The 14,099-nt window shown below is 57.7% G+C and overlaps 5 protein-coding genes across 5 annotated transcripts; 3 read left to right on the plus strand and 2 right to left on the minus strand.

Moving 5' to 3' along the window:
- Positions 1–225: 225 nt before the first annotated feature.
- Positions 226–1,814, minus strand: LSC2 (succinate--CoA ligase beta chain; the record flags this gene model as incomplete). The annotated part of the gene is made up of 5 exons (XM_066772744.1): positions 226–1,258; positions 1,321–1,423; positions 1,471–1,543; positions 1,605–1,688; positions 1,767–1,814. The coding sequence occupies 5 exons, from the start codon at positions 1,812–1,814 to the stop codon at positions 226–228; spliced, it is 1,341 nt and encodes a 446-aa protein (XP_066638023.1).
- A 200-nt stretch (positions 1,815–2,014) lies between these two features.
- Positions 2,015–3,015, plus strand: SLS55_001249 (uncharacterized protein; the record flags this gene model as incomplete). Its single annotated transcript, XM_066772745.1, has 2 exons — positions 2,015–2,196; positions 2,253–3,015. 2 exons carry the CDS (start codon positions 2,015–2,017, stop codon positions 3,013–3,015), a joined length of 945 nt encoding a protein of 314 aa, XP_066638024.1.
- Positions 3,016–3,105: 90 nt separating this feature from the next.
- On the minus strand, positions 3,106–4,426 carry SLS55_001250 (uncharacterized protein; the record flags this gene model as incomplete). The annotated part of the gene is made up of 2 exons (XM_066772746.1): positions 3,106–4,200; positions 4,280–4,426. The coding sequence occupies 2 exons, from the start codon at positions 4,424–4,426 to the stop codon at positions 3,106–3,108; spliced, it is 1,242 nt and encodes a 413-aa protein (XP_066638025.1).
- Positions 4,427–5,470: 1,044 nt separating this feature from the next.
- Positions 5,471–7,214, plus strand: SLS55_001251 (uncharacterized protein; the record flags this gene model as incomplete). The annotated part of the gene is made up of 3 exons (XM_066772747.1): positions 5,471–5,816; positions 5,891–6,158; positions 6,257–7,214. 3 exons carry the CDS (start codon positions 5,471–5,473, stop codon positions 7,212–7,214), a joined length of 1,572 nt encoding a protein of 523 aa, XP_066638026.1.
- A 4,244-nt stretch (positions 7,215–11,458) lies between these two features.
- NIP1 (Translation initiation factor 3 subunit c) lies at positions 11,459–14,080 on the plus strand (the record flags this gene model as incomplete). The annotated part of the gene is made up of 2 exons (XM_066772748.1): positions 11,459–11,792; positions 11,850–14,080. The coding sequence occupies 2 exons, from the start codon at positions 11,459–11,461 to the stop codon at positions 14,078–14,080; spliced, it is 2,565 nt and encodes an 854-aa protein (XP_066638027.1).
- Between the last annotated feature and the right edge of the window lie 19 nt (positions 14,081–14,099).

Here is a 14,099-nt window from a genome sequence, read left to right on the forward strand (position 1 = left end):
CATCTCATTGCTTGACACACTCAACTCTCTTGTTCGCTGCTCACACAGATGCTTCAATAGCGCACATGAAGATACGCACACACGCACACAAGAACCAAGCAATGTGGTAGACATGCCGCCCAGCAAGAAAGAAGAAAGGCTCTAATGTTTGAAACACTCCAATTCCCATCTTTCCTCCCACTAATCCCCATCCAAATAATTACGCTGGCCGGAAGGCGGGGGTATTTAGATGCCCAGGGTAAACTCGACGCCGACGTCGATGTCACGGGCCATCTTGACGACCTTTGAGAACTGAACCGACTTCTCGGCGGCGTTCTGCAGGTCGTCAATGGAGAAGATCTTCATGCCAGACTCGTTGATGAGCTTGTGGGCGGCCTCCATGTTGGTTCCCTGTAACCGGGCAATGATGGGGATGCGCAGGTTCATGCTCTGCACAACCTGGATCAGGCCCTTGGCGATGGCGTCACAGCGGACGATACCACCGAAGATGTTGACGAAGATGGCGGTGACCTTGGGGTCCGAGGTGATCAGCTCGAAGGCCTGCTTGATGGCCTCGGGGGTGGCACCGCCGCCGACGTCGAGGAAGTTGGCGGGCTGGCCGCCGTTGAGCTTGATGATGTCCATGGTGGCCATGGCGAGGCCGGCACCGTTGACCAAGCAGCCAATGTCGCCATCAAGCTTGATGAAGTTGAGGTTGGACTTGGCGGCCTTGACCTCGTCGGGGTCCTCCTGGGTGACGTCGCGCCACGAGAAGACCTCCTCCTGGCGGAAGTCGGCGTTGTCGTCGAAGTTCAGCTTGGCATCCATGGCGAGAACCTGGTGGTCAGTGGTCTCGGACAGAGGGTTGATCTCGATCTGGGTGGCGTCCTTCTCCATGAAGACCTTGTACAGCTTCTGGATCGTGTCCTTGGCATCCTCGACACACTGCTCGGAGAAGCCCAGCTGGACGGCAATGTCACGGGCAATGTCGTCGGTGACGCCCTTGTGGATGTCAACCTTGGTGGTGATGATGGCCTCGGGGTGCTCCTTGGCCACGGTCTCGATGTCCATGCCGCCCTGGGACGAAGCAACGATGACGGGGCCCTGGGAAGCGCGGTCCATCAGGATGGCGAGGTAGAACTCGCGGCGAGCGAACTTGCGCTCGACAATGTACACGGCATTGCACAGACGGCCCTGGGCGCCCGTCTGCTTGGTGATGAGCTTGTGGCCGATCATCTGCTCCGCAAGGATGCGAGCCTCGGTGGGTCTGGATTTCGCACTACGATCAGCTGATATGCCGTGGTTTGGGGATAACTCGGAGGTGGGTGAGGGGGGCCCTACGAGTAGATAACCCGGACACCGCCCTTGAAGCCGTTGTCGAAGGTGCCCTTTCCTCTGCCACCGGCAAGCACCTGGGCCTTGATGACCATGTCGTCGCCCGCTACTGTTGTTGGTCAGCGGCCCAACAATCAGGCCCAATTGCCCACGTACTGATGTTCTTAGCAACCGTCTCGGCCTCCTGCGCCGTCTGCGCGACGTTGCCCTTGGGGACGCCGATGCCATACTGGGGGCCGGGGTTAGCGGGAGCCGGGACGCGTGGTGGGGGTGGCGGGCGGGCAGCGTACGGTCTCGAGCAGGGCCGCCGAGCGGTACTCATGTATAGAGAGGTTGCGGGTCTGCTGGACGACCGAAGTCCTCAGAGGAGCACCCTGGAGGCGGATTAGCATGGGTGTTCATGCAGACGGAAGCGGCGTGCAGCTCGCAGCAGCGTCGTCGGGGCCGGGTACCTTGAGGGCACTGGCCATAGGCCTACCGGCGCGCGCCAACTTGTACATGGTGGCTTCTGGGCGATAGAGGAAGGAAAGGGTGGAGTGGAGATGGGATGCTGAAGTGCTTGTGATGCGCTTCTGATAGGGTCCGTCCCGGGTCACAAGCAGCTTTTGCGTCTGTCTTGGCACGGCAACTGCTGCTGCCCGCAACTTTTCCGCTGCCACTACCGCTGTCACTGCCGCACCCACCCGCTCCCCACCCCGACATGTCTACCGCGGCGCGCCCGGAGGACGTCGCCTTCAATCGCGTCAGCGTCGCTCTCGCCCGCAGCCAGAACCTGGTCGCATCATGGCTGCCCCCGCGCCCTGCTGAAGACGAAGCCGCGCAGAAGACGCCCGAGCAGCTGCACAAGGAAGAATCCGCGCTTTTTACTCCCGGCTCCGATATGTATGCTTCCCACCTACCCCTTGCACAATGTGTTGCTGGTTGCTTACAGTTTCCAGCCTAGGCGTCGGCGCCGAGCCCCCAAAAGACATCCTGGACGGTAGCTTCAAGCGCAACCAACTCTCTTCCAACGAGCGCCTCCGCTACCAGATCCTCGGCAAAAACGCTGCCAAGGGTCGCGGTGCCCAGCCCGCAGACCAGAAGTCTGCCGCCGCTGCCCATCTACCGAGCAAGAAACTAGAACGACCGACGAAACCCACGAAAGCCCAGGATGACAGTGATGACGAGGATGGGCGCGCGGCAATGTTCAAGTCGAAGAGGAAGGCTCCTCCAGCATCAGTGAAAGATAGGACATCGAATGGAGGGGATAGCGGGTCAGAAGATGAGGTGAAAGGCAGAGCAGCACCCAAGCAGGCGAATGCCGCGGCAACGCAGGCACAGGAAAAGTCGAGAAAGCGACCTGTCAGTTACCTAGATGAGCTGTTGGAGGAGCGCTCAAAGAAGAAGAACAAGAAGCAAAAGGCCCAGGCAGGGGTTCCAGTGAAGGCGGCGGTAGAGAAGTCGAAGACTGACTCTCGGGAGGAAAAGCCTACGGCCAAGGCAAAATCACCGGCCGCGGGCGAAGAGGGCCCCGATGGCTGCAATGATGAAACCGACAAAGCAATTACGAAGTCAGCTCCAGCGAAAGTCTCCATCCAGCATGGGGAATCTGGCGACCCCGTCACTACTGCGGAGAATGCACTGTTATGCCGCTCTGACAAGAAGAAGAAAAAGAAGAAGAAGAAGAAGAAGAACAAAGGAGAGGTAATGGAACAGGCATAAGTTCTGCCAGTCACGCAAGTTACATGATATCCAAACTTGATCGATTTTTTGTTCCGTCCCTGGGTATTGCTACAGATTTTCGCCTTGTGACTATTCTCTAACAATCAAGCTGGCCATGCCCATACCGGTTCCGATACACATGCTAATGACACCAATCTCCTGACTCTGCCTCTCCATCTCCGGCAGCAGTGTCGCCAGCTGCCTTGCACCGGTCGCGCCCAGCGGGTGGCCCAGAGCAATAGCACCACCCTTAGGGTTGACCTTCTCCTCATCGATGCCAAGCTTCCGCACACAGTACACGGCCTGGCTGGCAAAAGCCTCATTGATCTCCCAGATTCCAACCTCCTCCTTCTTCACGCCCGTGTAGTCCAGTAGCTTGGGGATGGCGATGGCAGGGCCCACGCCCATCTCATCGGGAGCGCAGCCAACGACCTGGGTGCCCGCCCATTTGCCAATGATGGAGTCTTGGAGGCCGAGGGCGTGGGCGGTGCTACGGCGCATCATGAGTGCTGCGGCGGCACCATCTGAGACCTGGGAGCTGTTGCCGGCGGTGGATGAGCCGTCGGGCTTGAAGGCGGGCTTCATGCCGGCGAGCTTCTCGACGGTGGTCGTGGGGCGAATTCCGTCGTCCTTGGTGACGGTGATTTCCTCCTCGTTCTCGGGCACCTCGGGGTTAGGACGGAAACGCGTCGTCACGGGCACAATCTCAGCATCGAACAAGCCGTCCTTCTGTGCCTGGGCAGCCCTCAGCTGGGAGCGGGCAGCGAAGGCGTCCTGGTCGGCGCGGCTGACGCCGTAGCGCTCGGCTACGTTCTCGGCGGTGAGTCCCATGTTCATGATGCACTCCCGGGCGTCCTTGACCGGGCTGTCCTTCAACTGGGGCCACAGCACCGTCGGGATGGCGCGCGAGCCGTAGTTGCGCGTCATGCTCTCCATGCCACCGCCAATGCCGACGTCGATCTGGCCGACGGCTATGCTGTGGGCGATGCCGGTTATGGCGGCCAAGCCGGAGCTGCACGCGCGGTTCACCGTCTGGAAGGCTACACTAGTAGGGTAGCCGACGTGATTGGCGGCCATGCGGCCAGCCTTGGAACCGCCCAGCTCGGCCAGCACGGTGCCGACCTGGATATCCTGCACGGCGGCTGGGTCGAGCTTGGGGTTCTTGTCGAGCGTGGCTTTCAGCACCTAGCGGAAGCTCGGGTTAGCCGGTGCTCGGAAGCGGATGCAGGGTGAGGCTGCGGGCGGCAGAGGGCATTGGACGTACTGTTGCGAGCAGCTCGTGGTCGTAGGCATCCTTCAGACCACCCTTCTTCGACCTCGTCACCGGCGTTCTCAGCGCGGACAGGAAGACGATGTCATTGGGGTTCTTTTGGAGGATGTGCTTGGCGCCTTTTTGTATGAAGCCCGACATGATGAAAGCACCAATTGCGCCGCGCGGGAAATGACGATTGTGAGGAAAGAGAGGGCAGTTGCAGGTATAGAGAAGAGAGAGGAGAGGGTGGCCACGCGGGGGAAGAAGTAATAACTACATTTGTCGCGGCTGGGGTAAGTCGGCCGGGGGAAGCTATCGGAAGCGATGCGGAGGTGCACTTCGGCAGTGGTCGCGGGGCCGGGCGCGCGCAACCGCGGCGTGGAAGAACTCGAGCCTATTCGTTCATCCGGCCAGCCCTTGTCTCCTCGTCCTCAGCCCTGCACCACCCCCAACGTCGACCCTTCTGTCCAGCCTCGCTCCAGCCATCGACGGCAACGTCGACTCTGCGGTCGAAATTCGGGGGCCTGGCGCGCTCCCCTCGAGCTCGGAGTTCCGAAGGACACGCGATCGGGTAGTGCCATTCCCGACGTGCGCGCGACTATGTCGAGAGCTGTCAACGTCGGAAGCCGCGTCGCGCGGCGGGGGAGGAAGATGGGATTTGCTCTGGCACAGGACTGAGAGGGCGCTTGAATCAGGACGCGAGTGCGGCGGCAGCAAAGCTCGACGCTCCAGCTGACTACGCCGCCGACGGTTCTGGCGATCGAGCCGCTGCTCGTGATGTCAGCGGGGACTGAAGCGCAAGACAACAAGATGGCTTATACAGAGGCCGGTTCAACAGGTTTCAGTCACTACTCCTGCCAGTGCTCGATGGCGCGCAGATGGAGAGCTAGACGGGCACAAGCAGCGAGCAGGCGACGGCGGGCAGCACGCCGGGCGGGATTAGTCGATCTTCGGCAGGGTTTGGCCGCCCCAGCCCTGCGCGGCGCTTGGAGGGCACACGCGACCCCATGCCCAAGGGCCCAAGGTCGTCATCGCGCCGTGCCGGTCCCGAGCGAAATGCTGTCGCTGTGCATTACTTCTCCCATGCATCTGCACCCATGGCCACCGAAGCGCAGGACGCTCGGCAGCGACCCTCCGCCTGCCGTTTGCTTGCCGCCAGCCCGCCGCCGTGACTTGCCCTCCCGCCTCGCCGCTACCTAAACAATGGCTGCGTCTCCGCGCTCTCCTTTCTCGACTGGCGACGGCAGCCAGCCGTCGGTCCCGGAGCACGCTACCAATCCCTTCATCTTCACCACCTCGCCCAGGTCCTCTGCATCCGACCACTTCGCCCCCGCCTCCGCCCATCGCGGCTCCACCGTGCATTGGTCTGGTGAGAACAGCGTCGCAGATGCAATGGCCGTGCACCCCGGCAACAAAGAGGAAAGCGAGGGGCTGAACGAGAAAGAGGAACCGCTGCGGCTGTCTCTGAGAGAGCGAACCCGCCATTTCACGTGGACATGGTTTACCATGACCATGGCCACCGGCGGCATTGCCAATGTGCTACACAATGGTGCGTCGTCCCTCTTTCCGCATCCATCATTGGCGCCGCCAAGTCGGACTGCACTAACCAGCCTCATCCTGCAGTCCCTTGGCAGTTCAACGGTCTCTACGAGATCGGATGCATCTTCTTCATCCTGAACCTTGTCTTGTTCGTCTTCAATGTCTTCATGATCAGCATGCGCTTCTATTGGTATCCTTCCACCTTTCGCGCCAGTTTCCTCCACCCCACCGAATGCCTGTTCATCCCCGCTTCCGTCATCAGCTTCGGCACTGTTCTTCTAAACATCTCCCAGTACGGGGTGGATTACACGGGATCCTGGCTCGAAGACGCAATGGTTGTTCTTTTCTGGCTGTATTGTGGATTGGCCATTGTCTTCTCTTGTGGCATTTATCTCATCATGCAAGCCCTCCCCCGCTCCGTCGCCGTGGCCTTTAGCTGACCGTTACCAGGTGGTCAACCCAGACTTTCACCATTTCCAAGATGACGCCCGTGTGGATTTTCCCTGCCTATCCCCTTCTGATTGTCGGTCCGCACGCTGGAAGCCTGGCTAAGAAGACCGTTGGAGAGCGTTCTCTCGAGATCATTGTCGGCGGAGTCGTCCTGCAGGGCATCGGCTTCATGGTCTCGCTGATGATCTACGCCGCCTTTCTCTATCGTCTGATGACGCAAAAGCTTCCGCGCGAGTCCCTCCGCCCGGGTATGTTCATCTCGGTCGGTCCGTCTGGCTTCACCATTTCCGGAATCATCACCATGGGCCAAAGCCTCCCCAACTGCGTGCCTGACACCTTCATGGGTGACGGTAAGCTCGCCGGGCAGGTCAGCAAGATCATCGCCAACTGGGTCGGCATCTGGCTGTGGGGCCTGGCGCTCTGGTTCTTCTTCGTTTCCGTCGGCGCGCACGCCAGCCCGGCCACGCGCCGAAAGATGGACTTCGCCATGACGTGGTACTCGTTCATCTTCCCTAACACGGCGCTGACGACGGCCACGTTCGCTGTCGCCAAAGCCTTGGACAACAACCGCCCCATCAACATCGTCGGCTGCGTGCTTACCGTGGGCTTGATCCCGCTCTGGCTCTTCGTGGTCTTCATGCAGGTGCGCGCCGTGATGAATCGACAGATCCTGTGGCCGCAGAAGCAGGAGGACCGTGACGAGGGTGGCTTCAAGGAGACGCCTCAGCACGGCCAAACGCGCGACGAGCGCCGCCGCGAGCGCGTCGTCGAGTTGCTCGACAGCGAGGAACCGTACCGCAGTGCCAACCCCTGTCCCGCTCCCACGCCCTTCATGCGCACCCCCTTCGCTAGCCACACGAATTTGCCAGAACAGTTGCAGGCAGAGCAACAGGCACAAATGACAGAGCACTTGAGCAGGGGTCTGCACAGAAGAAAGACGGACTTGCTGGTGCCGTGAAGCGGGAAGCTTGCGGTCGACTGCACCTTTTCTTCTCACTTCGCGACATTGTTCACTTTTTAAGCTTTCCACTTTGTTGACTGTTCAGGTATTGTCCGCTCGTGCTGACCTTTCAATTTCTTCCTATTCCTAAGAGCAAAATTGTTCTTGTATCGGACTTTCAGGATTGCCAAAACGGCCCCCATGCTTATTCGGCGTTAGCTGAGCGGATACCCAACCTGCTTGATCTTTGATTCGGCTTTCTATTTTGAGGTTATTTACAGGACCTACAACGTAGAGTTTGGGGGCAGTGTTATGCGAAGATTCCCTCTACCTTTGGTCTCTTAGATAGAATACTAATCTTGAAGAAGTCATCATGTGTGGTTACTTCCTTCCGCCAAAAAAAATATTCCTAAGAGCAACACGGAATGCGTGGTTGGACTGTGTGTCGTAATGATGATGACCCGCCTCTTCTGTCCACCGTTGACTATCAATAGGTCCACCTCCGATTCGCTATAGTCGAACTGGAGCTGTGACGCTGGAGTGAGGATGCCATGTTTCGTCTCCTCAGTAGTCGCGATCCACCCACTACACGTTCATCGACGCTTCCATTGGCAGATCCCGATTGGTCTGGATATACTGTACAAGTAGGTCGTGGAATCTTATGTCTGCACGTGTTTATGCGAATTAAGAACTCACACCCACGTTGGGATATTCGCATCGATTACCCATGTAGAAAGAACATTGTGTTCCTGACGGACTCAGATCATCCATGGCATCGTCGCGGTAGCATCTGCCTGAACTCCTTAGCCAAGTTGGATATCGTGACGGGCATTAAGTTCGCCCCGAGGACATCGGATACTTCGATGCGTCAATAAAGCTTAGAGATTATAAAGACGACGACATGATCGAGCGTAAAGAGAAGCTCTTCTATCGGAACGTTCGACAGTTCATGAAAGCAATCGAGTCAGAACTACCCTCGACGTCGAAAGATACGATACGAAGGAAAGAGATCCGAGGATTATCTGGGCCAGGGTCTTAGCATTCTTTTCACCTTCGTAGCTCCAACACCAGTACACCCCACTACTTACGAATACGATCTACATTACCACCACACGAGTCAGCTATCCTCCAAGGATAGGATGTATCTGCAAGGAGGGAAGAGGATCCGCAGAGAATTGCTGCAAGAGGCGTACGATGCCCAAAAGAACAACATGGAACAAGTGATCAAGAACGTGGCGAGCATATATACCTATATATACGCCGTAAAACCCGACGACCCGTTCACCGAAGCCATGGCTCAAGAGGCTATGGCACAGGGCGCAGAACTGCCTGGCAGCAAGATCAAGGTGCTGAAGGAGCCCGCCAGATGGTTTTAGAGCATCAAAGGCACAGCCCCGACGCCAGCATCGTACAAGTATTATACAATAATGCCGACCAGATCGCTCGCGATCTCTCCCAGCTTGACCACGCGGACGAAGCCTCCGAACCGCGGTAGGGCCTGCGATTCTTTCTCCGAAATGGCTCAATCTGCTACGAAGATCCGCAAGACGGTAGGCACCGTCTATGCGTGCCGCCCGCCCTCGAGAAGGAAATCTTAGTATGTGGCAGTCACGCCCGGCTGGGACACGCCGCCAAATCCTTCGCCGTATGCTAAAACGCTTCGTCGAAGAGTCTAGAAGTTAGGTGTGGCGTGGCAGAATTTGAAGGCACTCATCGCCGCTGCCGCCGACGCCATGAGCGAACGGGTCTTGCGGTGGTGGGACCAAGGCGAACGGCATCTTCTGGTCGTGATAAAGTGGCGGTTGTAGTTAGATGCATTCAAGTATTTCGAGTAGAACCTGTGGACGAATCTCACCTCAGCGGCGTCGTCTTGGCTGGGGCAATGTATAACCTGTTGATGCTCCACGTCGGTGACAAAAGAAATTGCCTACCCGAATCTGCCTTATAAAAAAAATATCTCACCGGATGGGCAGTTGATAATGCAGTGTTTGTGTAGGGTAAACGCGGGGGGGGGGGGGGGGGGGGGGGGGGGGGGGGGGGGCAATTTCTTTTGTCACTCACCGTGGCTCGGGCAACGTGCAATTTTTGTGGGGATGAATGTGGGCAACGCCTACATTCAATTGATTCCTACTACTATTAAGTACGATGAATGCAAAGTGGTGGTTGTTTATCACCACGTCAAACCTGGCAGAGAGCTACGTCTCTAGAGGGGACAAACCTAAGAAGTCTACGTACATTTACGTCTGGACATTGACTTCAACTGACCATCTTAGAAGTGTGTACTATCTCGTAGTGCACGGGAGTTGTGTTTAATTTGGCAGTGAAATACCCTTCGTGTGTATGCTGTAGCGCGAGAAAACGTCGGCAGCTGCGTCCATCCTCAACAGAAACTCCGGCATTGGTACCCTTGGGCCGCCCTCAACCTCCGTTGCACGCTTGATGAAGCATTTCGGATGTAAATTACACTACTCACCGAGAGCGCAAAACCATGTGGATATCTCCGTTGCCTTCCTTCTGACCCAGCTCCTCCCACTACTGCCATCTTCTAATCCGATGCTTCTCGTGGATAATTACTAAACCTTCACGAATAGGCCGCTCGCCCCGTTCAGTCCACCCCGCAAGGCGCTTAGCAACCCCCGCCTCCCAACTTCTCCAATCCGCAGCACTTCCAACCGCCGTATCCGACCTCCGGTCCTAGTCCTTACCCGCCCTTCCAGAACACTCACTTTGGTCCTCCCGGTGCCTACCCTGGAGGTCCTGGTGGTCCTCCTCGTGGTCCCGGCGGTCCCGGCGGCCCTGGAGGCCCTGGCGGCCCTGGAGGCCCCTGGCCATGTTTGCGCGGCAAGGTCGTGGCAGCTGGGCACAGACTGGGCAGATGACGTGGGGAGCTGCCGTGGAGATAGATGGCCGTCGCGGATAAGCTTAGTATGAGCAAACGCGTCTCCCTCTCATAACGAGCCAGGGTGCTTGGGACGGGCGACACGCAGCAGAGCAACCTAGAATGCGAGCAGGGGACGCACGGATTCGGCGGGCGGCCGTGGCGGTGTCGCGGCTCTACTGCGTAGCTCTTGCCTGGAGAGCGGGCTGCGGCTGCAGCTGCAGCTGCCCGCGCTGGCCGGGGCGGCCCCGCTGGTTTCCCTGGATATCCCGGCATGCCGTAGGGTGCGCCATATGGGGAGTTGGCAAGCTGCCTTATCATACAAGTGATGATGGCGTATCGGTACGACATACATCAAGAGCTTTCGGAGACCGCGCGTGTTCGAACCTCACTTAACTTAATACTAACGTATCTTGACAGTGTCCAAGCCGGTGGTTCAACCATGTGTTCTCGGTGTGTCCCATCAACACTTTAAGCATTGCCTCAGGTAGAGGAACCCTGCGACGGCAGGGGTGTGGTGGTCTCCGCTTCGGCGGTTACTACTACAATACGCTATCTGGCGTACCCAACTTCTGGCCTCCTGTTGAGGAACTCTGCGTTAGAGCAGGGGTGTGGTGGTCTCCGCTTCGGCGGTTACTACTGCATTGTACATTGTATGGTGTACCTCATCTAAAAAAAAAAAAAAAAACCCTTGAAACCCGGCAGACAGAAGGTACGTAAATTCTCACTAGTGTGGTCTCTGAAAGCTCTCTTTTTTTTAGATATATTATTTTTTTTTGCATAGGTTTACGGCTATTAGGGTCGCTAGCCTATCCCTCTTTTATATGCTTAGCTACGAGTAGTAGCAGGCCAAATTGTCACGATCTGCCCCGAGTCATGCCAATAATGTCACGTGTAGACGACCATAACTCGTTCGTTACGTAGATAGTCCTCCTACGCGGCCTATTCTCCGCAACCCGTATAACCTCTTATTAGCAATTCAACCCTTTACGTTTAAGTCCGTGACAAAATGTATCTACTAATTTAATCTTTGTCCCAATGCTACTGTGGTCCGCATTTGGCAGGCATGACTCCCGCACGGAATTGTGGGACGATGGCGGAGTGTATGACTGTCGCAGCTGGAAGATGACTCTCCCAGTGAGACCGATCATGAGCAAAAATGAATCAGAATGAGTCCCAACGGCGAGGCAGCGATCTGTAGCCGGAGACAGCAGGTGGGTCACGTGATGCACCGTGCACGGACGCATGAAAATGCGGTGCGTTCGCTTCAACCGCGAAATGCAACCGGCCCCTCCAACGGCGAATATTATCGCGACATCTACGCGCTCCACACCCTCAACCTCCACGCGACACCGACCCCGCAGGCCCCGGATCAGCCGCCACGATGTCCCGTTTTTTCACCGCCGCCGATAGCTCCAGCGAGAGCAGCTCCGACGACGAGGAGCTCTACTCTGAGTCCGAGGCGGAAGAAAAGTCCGAAGAGGAAAGCTCGTCGGAGGAGGAGGAGTCGGACGAGGGTTCCAGCGACGACGAAGATGAAGGAAAGACCGGTGCCGGGCGCTTCTTGAGGGATGTGTCCGATGAAAGCGACAGCGACGACGAGGAGCGCGTCACCGTTGTCAAGAGCGCGAAGGACAAGCGGTTCGAGGAACTCGAGGCCACCATCAAGGCGATCGAGAACGCTGAGAAGATCAACGACTGGGCTGTCATCGCATCAGGTAAGCTCCAAGCTGTGCGCGACGGCTTTGCCACGGCCTGCTAATGTTGCATCGTAGAGTTCGACAAGATGAACCGTCAAATACCCGCGCTCATCAGGCAGAACAATGGCAAGTCGCCCAAGCCTTATATCAAGGCCATTTCCGAGCTGGAGACCACCATGATCGAGACGCTCGAGAAGCAGAAGGTCTCGCCCAAGAAGATGAACGCCACCAACACGCGCGGTTTGAACGCTGTCCGCCAGCGTATGCGCAAGCTCAAGCAGGACTACGCTTCCGAGATTGAGAAGTACAAGGCCGACCCGGAGAAGTTCATGGCGGACGAGGTGGTTGAGGAGTTTGCTCCCACTCCCAAGAAGACGAAGAAGGTCGCCCCCTCTCTAGGCGCCGAGGCCGAGGACGGTGATGACGACGGCTTCACCATGGTTGGTGCTGGTGGCAAGGCCATGGTCTACACCCCCGAGAGCATCCTCAAGCATCTCCGCACCATCATCGAGGCCCGTGGCCGTAAGAACACCGATCGTCTGGAGCAGATTCGCACCATGGAGAAGCTGTACGACGTCGCCAACACCGACTACCAGAAGATCCGCGTGCTTCTGACTCTGATCTCCACCCGCTTCGACCTCACCACCGGTACCACCAACCAGATGACTCAAGAGCAGTGGAAGCTGGCTGAGAACGAGTTCCGCCGTCTGCTCGAGGTTCTTGAGAACAACCGTGACATTATCGTCATCGAGGGTGCCGAGGAGTGGGAGGATGATGACAAGCAGCCTGTTCTCACCGCTGGCGAGACCTTCAAGGTCCCCGGCAGCATCACCTCCTTCATCGAGCGCCTCGACGATGAGCTTACCCGCGCCCTCCAGCACATCGACCCCCACACCGCCGATTACGTCGAGAGGCTCACCGACGAGACCACGCTGTACACTAGCATCGCCCGGACCCAGGTGTACGTTGAGTGGCTCGTTGAGAAGCATGGTAGCACACAGGAGAGCTCGAACCGTGTCGTCATGCGCCGCCTGGAGCACCTGTACTTCAAGCCCTCGCTGGTCATCAAGATTTTGGAGGAGAACTCGTGGAAGGCCATCCCCGCCGGCCTCAGCTCCACCGTCACCCCCCGTGACGGCTCCACAGATCCCACCGATCTCATCGCAACTCTCTGCACGTACTTGTTCAGGTACAGCGAGGGTATCATCAGGGCACGCGCTATGCTTTGCGAAATCTACCACCTGGCGCTGCACGACCACTACTACAAGGCTCGTGACATGATGCTCATGTCTCACTTGCAGGAGACGATCTCGAACTTCGATGTCAACACCCAGATCCTCTTCAACCGGACGCTCGTACAGGTTGGTCTCTGCGCTTTCAGGGCCGGTCTTGTTTACGAGGCGCAGACCTCTCTGCAAGAGATCTGCGGTAGCAACAGGCAGAAGGAGCTCCTTGCGCAGGGTCTCCAGATGCAGCGTTACTCTCAGATTTCGCCTGAACAGGAGCGATTGGAGAGACAGCGTCAGCTGCCCTTCCACATGCACATCAACCTCGAGCTGTTGGAGTGCGTCTACCTGACTTGCTCCATGCTGCTCGAGATCCCCCTGCTCGCCCAAGTTGGGTCCTCGCCCGACATCAGGAAGCGGGTCATCAGCAAGACTTACCGCAGGCTGTTAGAGTACCATGAGCGCCAGATCTTCACCGGCCCCCCAGAGAACACTCGCGACCACGTCATGCAGGCCTCGAAGGCTCTTGCTGCGGGCGAGTGGAAGAAGTCTGCGGACTTCATCAACTCGATCAAGATCTGGGAACTCATGGCGCAGTCGGACAAGATCAAGGCCATGCTCTCTGAGCAGATCCAGGAGGAGGGTCTTAGGACTTACCTCTTCACCTACGCGCCCTTCTACGACACCCTCTCCATTGCCACTTTGGCCTCTATGTTCGAGCTCTCCGATCGCAAGGTCTCTGCTGTTGTCAGCAAGATGATCTCTCACGAGGAGCTCGCTGCGGCGCTTGACCAGGTCAACAACGCCATCATCTTCCGCAAGGGTGTTGAGCTCTCTCGCCTGCAGAGTCTCGCCCTTACCCTTAGCGACAAGGCCAGCGGCCTTATCGAGGCCAACGAGAAGACTCTGGAGCAGCGGACACAAGGTATGGCCAACGCCTTCGAGAGGCAAGGTGGCTCGGGCCGTGGCGGCCGTGGCGGCCGTGGTGGTGGTCGTGGCCGCGGCCGGGGTGGATCGAGTGGTGTGCCTCGTGGCCAGCAATTCACTGGCGGTGCCCTTGGACGGGCGATCCAGGCGTAAAATGTGGAAGAGTGGTTTT

This window comes from Diplodia seriata (assembly GCF_021436955.1).
Source record: "Diplodia seriata strain FDS-637 chromosome Unknown scaffold_1, whole genome shotgun sequence".
In the NCBI taxonomy this organism is placed as follows: Eukaryota; Fungi; Ascomycota; class Dothideomycetes; order Botryosphaeriales; family Botryosphaeriaceae; genus Diplodia; species Diplodia seriata.